The sequence below is a fragment of the Egretta garzetta genome, unplaced genomic scaffold (assembly GCF_000687185.1).
Source record: "Egretta garzetta isolate BGI_Z169 unplaced genomic scaffold, ASM68718v1 scaffold34, whole genome shotgun sequence".
In the NCBI taxonomy this organism is placed as follows: Eukaryota; Metazoa; Chordata; class Aves; order Pelecaniformes; family Ardeidae; genus Egretta; species Egretta garzetta.
In genome coordinates, this window is record NW_009259586.1 from 4446815 (window position 1) to 4460985 (window position 14171).

At 46.9% G+C, this 14171-nt stretch overlaps 3 protein-coding genes across 3 annotated transcripts in view; 2 read left to right on the top strand and 1 right to left on the bottom strand.

Annotated features, from left to right (window-relative positions):
- JPT1 (Jupiter microtubule associated homolog 1) overlaps positions 1-3720 on the top strand; it is an 11769-nt gene extending 8049 nt beyond the window's left edge. Inside the window, exon 5 of the mRNA XM_009637846.2 lies at positions 2797-3720. Coding sequence (XP_009636141.1) covers positions 2797-2939 — 143 coding nt within the window. The 3' untranslated portion in view covers positions 2940-3720. The remainder of the gene's footprint in view (positions 1-2796) is intronic.
- A 5033-nt stretch (positions 3721-8753) lies between these two features.
- On the top strand, positions 8754-11103 carry NT5C (5', 3'-nucleotidase, cytosolic). Its single transcript, XM_009637768.2, has 5 exons — positions 8754-8765; positions 9689-9789; positions 9874-9934; positions 10757-10871; positions 10957-11103. The coding sequence occupies exons 1-5, from the start codon at positions 8754-8756 to the stop codon at positions 11097-11099; spliced, it is 432 nt and encodes a 143-aa protein (XP_009636063.1). The 3' UTR covers positions 11100-11103.
- Positions 11104-11780: 677 nt separating this feature from the next.
- On the bottom strand, positions 11781-14165 carry ARMC7 (armadillo repeat containing 7). Its single transcript, XM_009637847.2, has 3 exons — positions 13982-14165; positions 13757-13900; positions 11781-12774 (listed from the first exon to the last, which is right to left on the bottom strand). The coding sequence occupies exons 1-3, from the start codon at positions 14046-14048 to the stop codon at positions 12437-12439; spliced, it is 549 nt and encodes a 182-aa protein (XP_009636142.1). The 5' UTR covers positions 14049-14165; the 3' UTR covers positions 11781-12436.
- Between the last annotated feature and the right edge of the window lie 6 nt (positions 14166-14171).

Sequence of the window (14171 nt, forward strand, 5' to 3'; positions counted from 1 at the left end):
TTCCTGCTGCGTGAGATGGCAGACATGAGCTGGTGAACATCCCACCTCTCCCACGTGGCATTTGGTACTTGATGTTGTAGAGCTGTCTCTGGGGTTTGAAAGGGGCTGAATGAATGGACCTCCAAATAAAAGCTGTCTGCTTACGAGTTCACAGCATAACTAGACTCTTAATAGGCTTCCATCATTAAAAGTATGTTTGTTCCTCTGAATTTGGAAATAATTTTCTCAGTATGTAACTGATTATAAAACCCCAAGTAGGTGTCAGGTGGGTTACGCATATTTATTTAGTCATGTCTGTCTAGGCGAAGAAAACTTCTTTCTTTGGCAGCAGTGTTTTTGGTTCCTGTTTGGAAGCTGTAGTTCCTCTTTGTGCATCAAAGTTTCCAATGGTTTGCGGTATACTCAGTAGAAAACTGTTTCAGAGATTACACCCTTTCTGATAAGGGAAGAACTTTTGATCTGATCCTATTGCATTTACCACTTCAGTTATAAAGTTGGCAAATTTATCTGTACCTTGATTATGTGGGAAGTACTAATGTCTGTATCAGCTGGCTACGTGAACCTCTAAATGCTATAAAACTTCCCCAAAGTCTCCTGCGATAGTAGTTCTTGTTTCTTTTGCAATTCAGATAGCACCGTGCACTTAATGAATGTGACTAGCTAAGGAGAACTAGACAGCGCTCGATTGCCTGTCACCGGTGGCTGGCTTTACATGACACGCAGGAAGGGGGAGTCTGGCGTCTGGTGGACAGATCATCATCATGAGTACTGCACAGTACTTGACTGTCTGCTGGAGGCACAGACAACGGAGCATTCAGCGCTGTACGGGCAGAGGGCACGGCCGCGGTTGTTCTCGGCTTGCTGAGTCAGCAGGCGGTGGTATGCATGAGCTGCAGGAGCTTCAAGCTTAAAACTTGGTATTAACTGTTTTGTTCAGATGTTCCTGTGGGTTAACGAACGCAGCAGAGAATATATTGCAGGTTATTTCAGATTGCATGGAGACTACACTAAGCTGCTGGAGTTCTGTGATGATATTATAAGCATGAATACAGGGGGCTCAGTGACATGAGTGGGTTTTCAGTGTTTGTGATAAAATTCTGCATCAAAGGTTATTAAAAACAAAACAAATCCCCCCCCCCCCCCCCCCCCACTCCCCCCCCCCCCCCAAACCCACAAAAAACTGAGTTGCCACAAGATTTGGAGGAAAGCTGCTCCTGTGGATAGGAAGATAGCTAAAGAATAGGAGGCAAAGGGTTAGGGCTTAGTGATTGCTTTTCAGTTGGAAAAATGACCCATGGGAAGTGATGCTGGGACTAGTTTTATTCAGTGCCTTCATCCGTGACCTGGAAGAGGTAATGAACAGTGACATCTCCAATTTTGTTGGTGATATTAGCACTTTCAAGTAGCCAAATGTGCTGATGGTGAGAAAATCTGTCAGAAGGACTCAACTTGAACAAGATAGGCAGGTAGAAAGGTGGCAGAATAATCTTTATACAAGTAAGTATAAAGTAATGCATCTAGAGGAAAAAAAACACCACCTAATCCATGCCAGTCTTATGTTCAGCTCGTGCAACAGTCAATTCCCAGGATCGGCCTTGAGTCTTATTGCTGAAAGTTCTCTGAAATGTTTGGAGGTGCCAGCAAAATGTTGAATAACATCAGGGAGAGAATGGGAAACAAGACATTGTTTTGCCTCTGTAAACAATGATATGCCTGCACCTTGAACTCTGTGTACAGGCCAGAAGGTTGTAGTGGAGGTAAACAAAGGGCAGAGGAAGGTAAGGGGAAAGGTAAGGAGGTGCAGCAGCTGCCTTGAGAGGAGAGACTAAAATGGCTGTGCCTCTTCAGTTGGAAGGGAAGGCTGGGGAGAGGGAATATGATCAAGATTTAGTAAATCACGAAGGTAGAGGTTAAGGTGAACATGCAGCTGTTCCCCGAATCTGCCAAATCAAGAACTAGTGATCATTAAAAACAGATGTACTTCATCTTCGCAGAGCTGGTGGTGAAGCTCCACTGCCCTCACCCCACCAAGTATTGGGGGCTACTTGGTGCTGCTCTGGGCCTTTGGCTCACAACCCTCTCTGTTAATCTATAAAAATGTGAGGTGCAGATCTGCTTGCTGTGCTCATGAATCAATTGCCAATGAAGCAGATAAATTAGTTATTTGCAGCAGTATCTAAAGTGCTTCCTGTGAAGAGTTCCTTCTGTGTCCTGTCTTCACTTGTGGTCCTTCAGAAGTATTTAAAATAGATGAAACTATCATGTGCTTTCCAGGGAATGTACAATCGGAGCCTACCCATGCATGGCTGTTCCCTAGTCTGGTCTGTGTGAAGCCTCAGAAGTGTCTGTCAGATCCTCTTCCCTCTAGCTACGAAATTGGGAATGTGGTTTCAATCTGAGCTCTTGCTTACAAGTCCTGGTGCTTCTGTGACTTGGTTTCCAGCACCTGCTCAGACCTGAGTTACAATCGTCACAGTCACACGCTGACTAATATGCACAAGACTTACAACTTAAGCTGCTTGTCATTTAAAATAAATAAATAAATAAAATTGCTGGCGTCCCCTAATAGCAGCTGAGCAAATGTGGTGCTTGAATGCCTGAAACTGAACTGTAAGAGTTCATCTGAAAAAACACTTCAGAGGGCTGCAGTCTGTCCTGCCAGCAGGGTACAGCAGCACTCTAAGTGTGTCTGTAAGCCTGGAGAAAACATGCAGGAGCTGATCTTCTGTCTAAGCCAGCAAAACATCTGGCTTTCATCATCCACATCAAACACTTTAAAAGCTTCTTTTTTTCTAGAAAACACTGAGGCTGATGTAGAAGCTGCCCCAGGTCAGAATGAAGAAAAATCCCTGCCTGCTGCACCTGTTCCTAGCCCAGTAGCACCAGCACCGTCCAGGAGAAATCCACCCGGTGGCAAGTCCAGCCTAGTCCTCGGTTAAACCTTTCCCTTCCTGACCGTTTTGAACTTGTGTCTGTTTTTTTTTTCCCCATGCTTGTGAACTGCACAACTTGAGCCTGACTGTACATCTCTAATTTCTTTCATTAAAAAGAAGCACTTTATGTACTCCATCTTTTTTTGAGATCAAGGGTTTTTCTTCCCACTTCTGTCCTGTGTTTCCCCCAGATCTACTGGAAGTGACATGAGTGTTTTCTAGTGATAGACTTGAGGGAAAGCTTTATGAAGTATAGTAATGTAATTCAAAGGAGAGTAGATTGGTTCTAAGTGTGCTTAGAGGGTTTTTGTACTGAGATTTTTTTTTTTTAGAACCCCTTAGCTTTACAAGGGTCTAGAATCCTGGTTAAACAGGCCAGCAATCAGCGAGAGCAGTCCCTTCCTCCACGTGCGGGATTTGGGGATCTGAAAGGCTTCACCGACTGCATGTGGTAAATGCCTTGAGCCCTGCTGTGCCATGTAAATCATAAACTGGTTAGTGTACACCATGCTGCCTTTAAAAAAAAAAAAAATTAAATCTTGATACTGAAGTACTATAAAGCAGGGTATGTGCCAAATAGAGGGCTGATGACCAGAGCCGCCTGGCCTAATGCGAGGAGGGGATTTATTCAGACTTTATTCAGTAAAGGTGGAGTGGATCATATAAATAAATAAAAATTACAGGGCATTTTTTTTACAACTGACTCAATGCTGTGCATGATCATGCTGGTGCTTGACCATGAGGTGAAAATCTCATCCTTTAAAGTGTGTGTTGTAATTTCACAAAGCTGGACTGTTGCTTAAAAGTAAATAATATAGAAATTTTGAAGCAGTGTTTCCTGTGTGGGTTTTATTTCACGGGTTTGGTTTGGTTTTGTTTTCGGTCGTCCTTGTCTCAGCCAGCCTCCGTGGAAGGTGGAATGCAGCGGAGGGGGAAGTGTTCTTAGACCTGGCTTGAGGGCACCGTGCTGTGCCATTCTCCCCTGAAGAAACTGTCTGACTTACCTCTCTGTTTTTATCTTCTAGATCAGAGAAGACATGGAATGTGACTTGAGATATATAATGTTTTATCCAAAATACTTTTTTCTCTCCAGAAAAAAAAAAAAATTACTCTCTTCCTCACCAATAAAATAAAATTGGGCCCTAACAAGGGGGGGGGGGGGGGAGACTAAACGATGAGATTCTATGCTGTCCCCAGGGGCTCTGCTGCACAGTAAAGCCAGAGCAGTGGATTCGTACAGGGCTAGCGTGTCCGCTGGGGAGCGCGTGCCTTTTCTGCCCTCCTCCCGCCCAAACCAGTGCCTCGGAATACCCCGGCTTTCCAAATCGGCTTTGGAGAAGCCCTAACCTTAAGTGAATAACCCAAGAAACCGCGTTTGCCCTCGCACGCTGCTCCTCTCCCGCCCCCGGGGGTGCTGGGCCACGCAGCCGCTGCGGCCACCGGTGCAAATCGCGCCTACCCGCTCGCCGGCCTCGGCGGAGGAACAATAAATCGCGGTTCCCTCGCAAGCCCCGCAGCGCTCGCCAACGCTCCTTGCCGGTCGCCGCGGCCGTTCGCTGCACAGCGCCGGGGCCCGGCCTCGCGCCCCTCCTCAGCCGGGGCCCGTGAGCCCGGTGACGGGCGCGAGGACTTCCCGCCGCGGCGCCTTCCCCGGCCCGCGCTCGCGCACGGTCGTGCCCGTGAGGCGCCGCCCCGCCCTCGCGCGTGTGGCGGAGGCGCTCGGCGGGCGCGGGCGGCGGAGATGGCGGCGGCGGCGGCGAGGGAGGAACGGGGGGGGGCTTGCAGCGGGGGGAAAGCGGCGCGGCGGGGCTGGGAAATGGGGCCTTGTTGCCCAGCTCTCCCTCCCTCTCCTGGGCCCTGTGGTGAGCAAAGGACACCTCTTCCCGCCACCGGGCACAGGCAAAGCGGAAGGGGGAGGGTTGGTGTTTGTTGGGTTTTTGTTTTTTTTCTTAAGGGGGCGCTACAGAGGGTTGTTTCAGCCTTAATTTGTATAGTGATAATCACAGAATCACAGAATCGCAAGGGTTGGAAGGGACCTCGGGAGATCATCTAGTCCAACCCCCCTGCTAAAGCAGGCTCTCCTAGAGCATGTCACACAGGACTTCATCCAGGCGGGCTTTGAATACCTCCAGAGAAGGAGACTCCACAACCTTCCTGGGCAGCCTGTTCCAGTGCTCTGTCACCCTTAGAGTAAAGAAGTTTTTCCTCATATTCAACTGAAACCTCTTATGTTTCAGTTTGCACCCATTGCCCCTAGTCCTGTCGCTGGACACCACTGCAAACAGACTGCTTCCATCCTCAATTAATTAGCAACTTCTTCCAGGAGGACTGCCAGCCCTTTGCGAAGAGATGATGTGTGTACGGGAATTGGGAACAAGGGATTCTGTCATAAAAATCACTGGATGAAGCTCTTAGCTGAACCATCTCCAGCTTGTTCTTTACCTGCTCGTAAACTGCTCTTGCTGTGCAGCAGCGGCAGTAACTTACCTAAAGCACTCTGAGCGCTTGGCAAGTGTTAATGCAGCTCCATAGCAGGACAAGAAATATAAATATTCTTTATGGGTTTTGTACAGCTAATAAAGCCCTGTATCTATGTCATTCCCTCTGCATGCTCTGACAGGCAAAGTGCACAGTAGGTAAGCAATCTGGAACAGTATGTAAAAAGTTTGTGGTACAGCCTACATCTGCACAAATTGTTGCTATTTTTAATGTTTGGTAATGACTGAATGAATATGAGAGCCATTTGCAAGGCAAAATTGAAAATACCGTGAATCCAGACTTCACGCTTCCTTATGGTTACCGCAGGACGGTTGGGGACTCTAAAAAACGGAATGGATGCTAATCCAGGCTGTGCCTTACGCTTTGCTTGAGAAGTTCATTGCGAATTTTAAGATCACAGAATCACAGAATCGCAAGGGTTGGAAGGGACCTCGGGAGATCATCTAGTCCAACCCCTGTACTGAGCCTGTAGGTTTTCTTACTGCTAAGAACTGACAACTCATCCATTTCCCCCATTCCATAGCAAGGTACAGGCTCCTGCACCAGCATGATGGACAGGACTGCTGGGTTCGGGCAGCATTTCCACAGCCTCCAAACTGACCGAGCTCTAAGCGATGACTATTGCTGCTCAAAACTTCCTGGAACTAATAACGTGTAATATAAGGAGTAGACATGATTTGTTTTATCATTTTATATAAACAAACATGATTTATTGCTTAAAGTGAGTATTCCTTAAGTGAATCTCATTTAGGTATATCGGGACAAAAAAAAAATCAAAAGTAATTTAAAGAGTCATGGCTTTTTATTTCTTCTTATTTGGAAGATCTACAATCTGTTCTGTCCTGAAAGTTGCATTATGTTCTACTTCTGGCATTCCCGTTCCCTAATTTGCTTCATGCTCATCCTGTTCCTTCCCAGATCTTAGGAGTGTTGATGAAATAACCAGGTAACTGGTTTGAATCCCATGCAGATCAGCAGTGGAGGAAAGCTCTTACCTTATGCTTGTTATTAGCCTGGCTTCCTAAGGGAATTAGGTGTGTGTCGTTGTGTGTCTAGATCTCTAGGCTGTTTTAGCTACATTTGGCAGAACAATAACGTTTTAAAGATTTGAAGTTCCTACAAGTTTTATGTACATACCACAGCTGGTTAAAAGTAGAGATCTTGTTAGTTCTGCCATGGCAGTATGGTGATGCAGGAGAATCCTGGCAGGAGAAGGTCTCTCCTCCTTGGCCCCCAGCTGCAGGAAAAGCAGCCCAGCCACCGTGAGCAGCTTGTCCATCCTGTGCCAGCGGTGCACAGGGGCCTGCAGGGCTCCCCGTCCCTGCAGAGAAACCGAATCTGCAGTTTGTCAGCCACTGAAAGGAGGGGGATCAGCCTGACACCAAGCCCTCTGTTGCAGGTGTCTGCCACGTCTATCCACGAACAGCCAGCATGTACGATACTCTCGTGGGAAGCACTGTGATAATGATTTACCCATCTCCCTCTTACCGAGTGGTGTTTATGCTTCGTTAGTGCTGAGCAGCTGCCTCTTGAATCATTACTCTTTTTTGTCTTTATTGGTTGTAAGTTGATCATTAATTTCACATTGTAAATCCACTTTATTTAGAAAGTATTTTGCACAAGACTTTCTTTACTGTACTCGCCTACCTGGCCTCCCGCGTATGTAGCAATTTTGTTGATGGGGGTTTAGCTCTCAAGCGTTTAGGATGTGTTACCTGGCCCCAGACATTTTCAAAAAAGTATTCAACATCTCCAGCACTGGCAAGAATTTCTAGAATTATTTTAAGTATTGCAAATGGGAAAGCTTAGGGATAGATGTAATTCCTCCAGTTTTGAATCTGTTATCTTGCTAATGGAAGTTAAAAGCAAACGTTCAGCAATGATGGGATGAGAATGGGGAAAGAGAACAGTTTTACTTTCTTTTTCCAGTAACTGGGTTTTGGGTCTTTGTTTTGACAAATGGCTTTTGGTTCCAAGAGTCATCAAATCAAATTTCTTTTTCCAGCAAAGCCAGATTTTTCTGTGACGCGGTGGAAACTTGCCAGTTTCTTCTCTCTTGCCGTAGGATAAAAGAGCTTTCAGATGCAAGCCCTGATTCTGCAATTTGACCTCCTTGGGAAGAGCTCCAGGGAATTGTTGCTGGGATCAGTGAGGCTTTGCATGGAAACAGAGATTTGGGCAGATCTGATTGCCACATCTTCACCTAGACTCCTTAACCTCTTCTGATTTGCATGTGAAATCAGGCAGTGCTTCCAAATTTCTGGCTGGTGATTTATGAGTATCTGTAAATTATAATAGCTGAGCGAGCACTGTGATCTGGGAGACTTGTTTAATGATGATTCCTTCTCATTGCTGCTTCATTGAAATGTTTTTTACTTGGATGTTCCACTGGTGATACAAAGCAAGGGGACTATCAGCTGGACTATAAAGCAATCTTGTACAATTTGTAAGCAAAGGCTGCCAGCTTGCCTTTGAAGAATACTTACCAAGAACTAAGTTTTCCAGATTGTTCAGGAATGTTAAGACTTTAATGCTTGTGGAAAAATGCTAGCTTGGCACCTCTGAAGTTCACTATATGACCCCAGGGAAGGTAAGATTTTTGTGTCTTAGGGCAGAAGAGGTATTGGAAGCTTAACCTCTCTGTCTGAGAATGAAACTTAGGCCTGGAAGTGGACTCAGCCATTAATGCTGCTGGGACACTGCTGCTGCAGGTGCTTTGGCATGATGGGTTGTGTGGTAAGAGGAGCCGTCTGCTGTGACCTGCACTGAAATGCTCTGATTTAACACAGGCCACTGAACAGTCACCAGGTAGCGATTTTTAAAATTAACTAAGCAGAGTTGGATTCAGACCAGTGAACTTCCTAATAGTAAAAGGTGCAAGAATGTCTTATCAGTAAATTTAAAAAAAAAAATAATAAAAAAAAAAAGGTCTGGAAGGATAGTCCTACCTAGAGGCACAGGAATCGCCCTGGGAATACTACTTTTCCTTTTAGAGAATAAAGATGCCACTGTACTATATCTTATTAAATTGTTTCTACCTTTTTACACTATTTTGGGCCACTTTAGCCTGGGAAAACATTGCTGCTCCAGTAGTCTTGGTTTTTTCTACTTACACTGACTTACAAATGTTTATAACTTTAGAGAGAACCTCCTTCCCCACCTGTTTGTCACTAATGACTTGTCTGATTCATATTGCATCCCACGTGGTGTATGGAAGGTGGGTTTACCTCTGAGAGCAGGCGCAGAGAGAAAAGGGATGAAGCTGTGACCCTCTTAATTGCATTGCTCAGTCCTCTGCTAAGCTTGTGTGCTCCGAGTCGGATGAGGGGAGCGGTAGGTAGGACCCACCAGTACCACCACCAAACCCAGCCCAACTGGGGCTCGGGGGGCTGCACAGGATTCACAAAGCTGAAGGTTCTTGGGGCAGCACAGGGATCTACCTCTGAATTTCCTGCTGTGGTCTCATTCTCTTTTGGGCAGACTTTGCACCAACACATCACCTCAGAGGAGCAGCTGTCCATGCTGAAGCATCTGCTCCTTTAACAACTGTTATTTTAGTGTGTGATTGAAAATCATAGAAAGTGGCAAAGAAATGTAGCATTCCTAGCTCTCCTGTCCTCTTCCTTCCCTCTTGCTGAGCTGTTCTGGTCTAAAAGGATTAATCCCAAATGTGTGGGTGTGCTGACCTGGCCCCTCCGCTGAGGATGGTAATTAGCATGGTCACCATATTGCCCTTTTTGTTCTGAAGGAAAAGAGGGCTACTAGATAATACCTGTGTCTACTCGCTCATCCCTGGTAAATTCCTGAGCCATAAGCAAATTTCAGTCAAACGTGATGGAGGAGCAGAAGCCTCAAACTTGTTCCTTCCATTTTCACAAGAGTTAGTGGAGGGAGACCTGCTGGGAAGGGGCAAGGCGTGAGCTCTCCCTCTGTCGGACATCAGCAAGTCGAGCCGTAGCCCAGTGCTGCACTTGTGGAGCGGCTGGTACAAACAAAGCCAGGTCAGGACCAGCTCTGCCGCCTCACTCCAGACAAGCCACCAGAGAGTAACTTCTTGTTCTTGTGTGCCTGAGCTGTATTTTTCCCGGAACCCTGAAGGTGAGAAACTTTGCAATCCACTCTTGGTGTGAAGCATCGCCTCAGTCTCTAAAGTGCTGGCCCTTTGACGGCTGTTACACAGGGGGTAACTGGACAACTTGTGCACAGAGCTCAGATAAAAGCATGGGCATTGCTAATTGTCCTCCTGTCTCTTGCAGGCTAAAGTAGCCAGCATCTATGAATCACCTGGCTTCTTTCTAGGGTTGGATCCAATTCCAGGAGCCCTCGAAGCTATGCAGGAGATGATCCACATGCAGGAGTAAGGACACTTTGCACTCTGCCGCCCTTTTCCAATCTCTTATGCACTTTCCCCTGGCTGCTAATGAAAGCTGTTTCTTTTCAGCACCGAAGTCTTTATTTGCACAAGTCCTCTCCGGAAATATGAGCACTGCATCGTGGAAAAGGTGGGAGAGAATTTATTTTACTGGTTTTAATGCTGCTTTTGCAAGGCCTTGCTATTTCATACCATCTAAGTCAGAGTCAGTCATTCATAAAGACAGCAGCCAGCGCAGGCTTCCAGGCTTCCCTGCGATCCCTCTGTCTCGGGGGAGCTGCCCAGACACAGCCACAGTGTAGGATGGGAAATTTTGGAGCACCACATGGTGCTGGCCTTATTGTGGGGCAACTGAGCCCTGTGCTTTTGGAGCTGTCGTGTGACACTTGGGCTCCAGCTGTGTCAGCAGGTGATAGCAAAGGAACTGTTGCAGCATGGCTGGGTAAAGCAAGCATGGCTTTCAGCATGGCCCAGAGGGATGGGATATTCCCGGGGGATTCCACACTGGAGGCTCCTCAACCCACAAAACCTTGTTCTGCCTAAATCTGTAGCCTGAGATACCAGCTATCCTGAAAGAGGCCAATGCTGAGTTAAGAGGAGGGTGTAGTGTTGGAATCAGCCCTGTTTGCCACTGGCACAAGAACGGAGGCTGCAACCTTAATCACTGGAATGACTTGGAGGGGCAAAATCCACGTGCTCTGGGCAAGCGGCCAGCGCTGCTCACAAGCTCTGTAATGACAGGCACGGCAAACGCAGTGCTGACTGAAGGCTGTTGAAAGTACAGGTTAAATCAGTGTCCTGGGCCATAGCCAGTCTTTGTGGTGGGGATTCATAGACACAGATGTAGGTTTACGGGGGAAGAGATTGCTGTACTAGGGCTGACCTGATGTGAGCAATGTGCAAACTCTAAGTACGTCAGAATTCTCTCCTATCTTATTTCTTGCCTCCACAGTATAAGTGGGTAGAAAAACATTTGGGACCCGAGTTTGTGGAGCGGATTATTCTAACCCGAGATAAGACTGTTGTCTCTGCTGACTTGCTGTTTGATGACAAGGATACCATTAGAGGTTTGAAAAGCATTTGCATCACTTTCTGTTAGCTGGGGAGGAAACCCCCCAGCTGACGCCAGCGTTCCTCCCTTGCCCTCCTCAGGCGCAGAGCCGAACCCGAGCTGGGAGCACATCCTGTTTACCTGCTGCCACAACAGGCACATCCAGCTGCAGGCACCACGCAGGCGGCTGCTGTCCTGGGCGGATGATTGGAAGGCGATCTTGGAAAGCAAGCGCAAGCGATAATGCAAAAAGGGGATGCTGTGCTCTTCCCGCTGCCAGGGCAACAACCAGCTCGCCTGCTGGCAGGGAAACCCATTCCCAGGAGGCAGCAAGCACCCTGGGCAGGGGCACTACAGGGGTCACTTAGAGTAAGAAACGAGCTGCCCTTGTCACATGTGCTGCAGAGCTGACTCCTCTCTGGGTTTCTGGAAGATTGCTCCATGTTCAGTTAGTTAATCTCTGTGGAGTTGTTTTGGATGGTGAAGAGAAACTACAAAATACAAGCAGTTGTGGGTTGTTTGTTGTTTGGTTTTCTTCTTCTGTGCACGTGCTTTTAACCTCACTCCTGTTTGTTTTGGGCTGACTGGGGGCAGAGGGGAGGAAAAAAAAAAAAAAAGCAAGAAGTAAAGCTCTGCAACTTGAGCAAACATAGTGTGGATGTCTGTCAGGGAGCACTGTGCTCAGCAGCCAAACCCTTTTAAATTTTATGTGTTTAGCCACCCTGGCTTTTGGGTTGCCTTTTACATCACTGGCCAATAATGAAAGGAGAACACACTGGCTTCAATTTCTGGCCCATATGCATGAGTAAGAGTGGGCAAAGGCTGGGCTGCAAGTGCTGTAGAGAAATATTTATGAGCTTATACAAGACTTGTTTACATAGCATTTAAGTTAATGTTTTATTAAGAGAAGGTTTTACAAGACAGCTGTTCTCATGTGCCAGAGTGCCATGAGCCCTTTTCTTAATCTTCACCTCTCTCACCACTGGTAATGAAAGAAAAACAACTTTCCACTTCCTGATTTATAGGATAGCTACAGCCTGCCCTGTGTAGCAATTTACTAGCTGGGTGCCTATGCCACGATGATAGGATGGCACATTTAGTACCAAAGGGACGCAGTAAAACCGCAAACTGCCAGGGCAGGGAAACACCTTTTTTCTGCAGGAGGAGTAAAGTTTATGTGACGTTTCAAAGTCATTTGAGTTGACATTGAAGAGGAGATCTGCAGCAAAATCAGACAGGAACTGCAACTGGATATAAGCTGCCCAATAACCCAAGCAGAAAACCCCCTAATTGCTGGGAAGGGTTATTTGTGCAAGCTGGGTGCTGGGCTGTGCTTGGCAACCTGCTCTCCGACAGCCATGACCTGTTTTAAATATTTGCTTGCAGTTTTAGCTGCCTGCTTGGCCTGACTGACAAGGTAGTGCTGTACCATCCTCTTTATTAACTAAAATCCAGTGCTGGTATGACCAGTTTCCCTCTTTAATGTTGTTCTTGACACACACACACCTGCTGAGCAGAAAGAGGAGTCCTGGGAAAAGAGGGAAGCCTGCCTCTCAACAGCTCTGTGCTGCTCCAACAGCTTCAGTCCTTGGGGAGAGGAATTCCCACCGCTGTGTGTTTGCTTAGATTCCTGGCCTCTTCCACTTGCAGTGGCGTGCAGTAATCCTCCAGGAAGACTGTTGCCAGATTGCTTAGCCTTCTGCTGGCTGAGAGAGAGAAGCGAAGCATGCACTCCACCACTGGGAGAGCTGTGGTCTGCTGGCGCGACTGTGGTGTTGTCAGGTACATCAGCGTCGTGACAGCCGACATGACCGTCTCCTCGTTGGAGCTGGAGAGGCAGTTGATGATGGGCTCTACCCCATTTGCCTCCAAGATGTAGTCTTTGTTAGTTTTATCCAGGCACAGGTTGCAAAGACCACCTGAAACAGCAAAAGAAAATGTCTGACACATGCAAGACAAACTCTTATCTCCACACCCTCATCTTTTTCATACTAAGATTGAAATTCACTGCTGATCCCTTTTTTCTAATAAAGAAATAAGCATCCAGATTTTCTGTGAAAATTTGGATGGAAAATTCTTAACGGCTTGCTGGGCAATATTTTCTTGATTCTTTCCAGAGATTTTCCACCAGAACTTTCCTCCTCCTGTGTATCATTAGAGGGCACTGTACTGCTGGACATTAACGTCTTTCACAGAATGAAGGATTCCAGTATCACTTAACCCTAATGGAGGCTGCAAGCCAGCAGTTTATTGCCAGTGTTTTAGAAAAACAGGACTGAGATAACAGTAGTAGCTAAGAGGCACTGTATGCTTGTACTTGAAGCTTTTAAGATGCAGCCATACTCTGCTATAGGTCTGCCACAAACCTCAAAAATCAAATATATTTATTATCGTCTCATGGAATCATTCACAGTTAAGATCTGGCCCCTTAGCTTAATGACAAATCATTATAAGGCAGTTCCTCAGAGGACTTATTAAAAAAATCCAAGTAAGTATTCTAGAGGACTGGTTGTTGATAGTAGAATAGTAACATTGGACCTGTACGTTATACAGGGCAACAATTTATTTATTAATGACTGCTTCTCTATAGGAGAGATTTTGTTAAAGTCATTAATGTAGTGTTTATTTATAGTCTTTAAAAAAAAAAAGGCCTTTCCAGAATGCATCTTTTTTAAGCACAGGAGCTATATTAGGATGAAGGGGAGATACCTGCCTCCTACCTCTTGCCCCATTCCGCTCATTCTCCACTAAATGAAGCCTTATCAGCCCAGCATGGCTCTGTTCCTGCAGCACAGCTGCCATCTGCCTCTCAGGGAGGAGATTCACCACCAAACCCAAGTGTCAGGCCCAGCATCCCCTGGCCCTCAGCCCTTTATGAGGGTGTTCAGGTGCAGTCCTTACCAATTGCAAACTCCACCAGGGTCTCGTTGTCTTCAGTGAGCGTATCGAGGAACAGATCCAGGACCTGAAGTTGCCGTAGGTAGTCATAGTTTTTGGGATCGTAGGAGAAGTTGGCCAGGTTTGCCAGTACCTGCTCCTTGGCCTCTGCAACAGAGAAGCATCATGAGTGTGAGGAAATGCACGCAGCATGAAGAGTATTAGCAAGCAGCAGTGCCCGGGGGTTACCTGGGCTGTCTGTCACCTGGAACTCGGTGACGAGAGCCTGCAGGTACTCCAGCCGCCCCAGCTCCATCCCGGGCCCCGCAGCGATGCGATGAGACTGTAATGCCCTCCCTCGGGAGCCCCGGGGCGCGGGCGGTGCTTGCTCACGGCGAGGCTGCCCCACGGCCGCGTCCCGCGGGGCGGAGAGGAGCCA

What these genes read in the sequence shown, in the direction of transcription:
- NT5C (XM_009637768.2), top strand. An exon ending in AGCACTGCATCGTGGAAAAG is followed by an intron (nt 9,935 to 10,756) that starts GTGGGAGAGAAT and finishes TTGCCTCCACAG; the next exon opens with TATAAGTGGGTAGAAAAACA. An exon ending in TGACAAGGATACCATTAGAG is followed by an intron (nt 10,872 to 10,956) that starts GTTTGAAAAGCA and finishes TGCCCTCCTCAG; the next exon opens with GCGCAGAGCCGAACCCGAGC.
- ARMC7 (XM_009637847.2), bottom strand. Translation starts at nt 14,048, where the DNA reads ATGGAGCTGGGGCGGCTGGAGTACCTGCAGGCTCTCGTCACCGAGTTC. An exon ending in CCAGGTGACAGACAGCCCAG is followed by an intron (nt 13,901 to 13,981) that starts GTAACCCCCGGG and finishes TCTCTGTTGCAG; the next exon opens with AGGCCAAGGAGCAGGTACTG. An exon ending in CCTGGTGGAGTTTGCAATTG is followed by an intron (nt 12,775 to 13,756) that starts GTAAGGACTGCA and finishes TTGCTGTTTCAG; the next exon opens with GTGGTCTTTGCAACCTGTGC.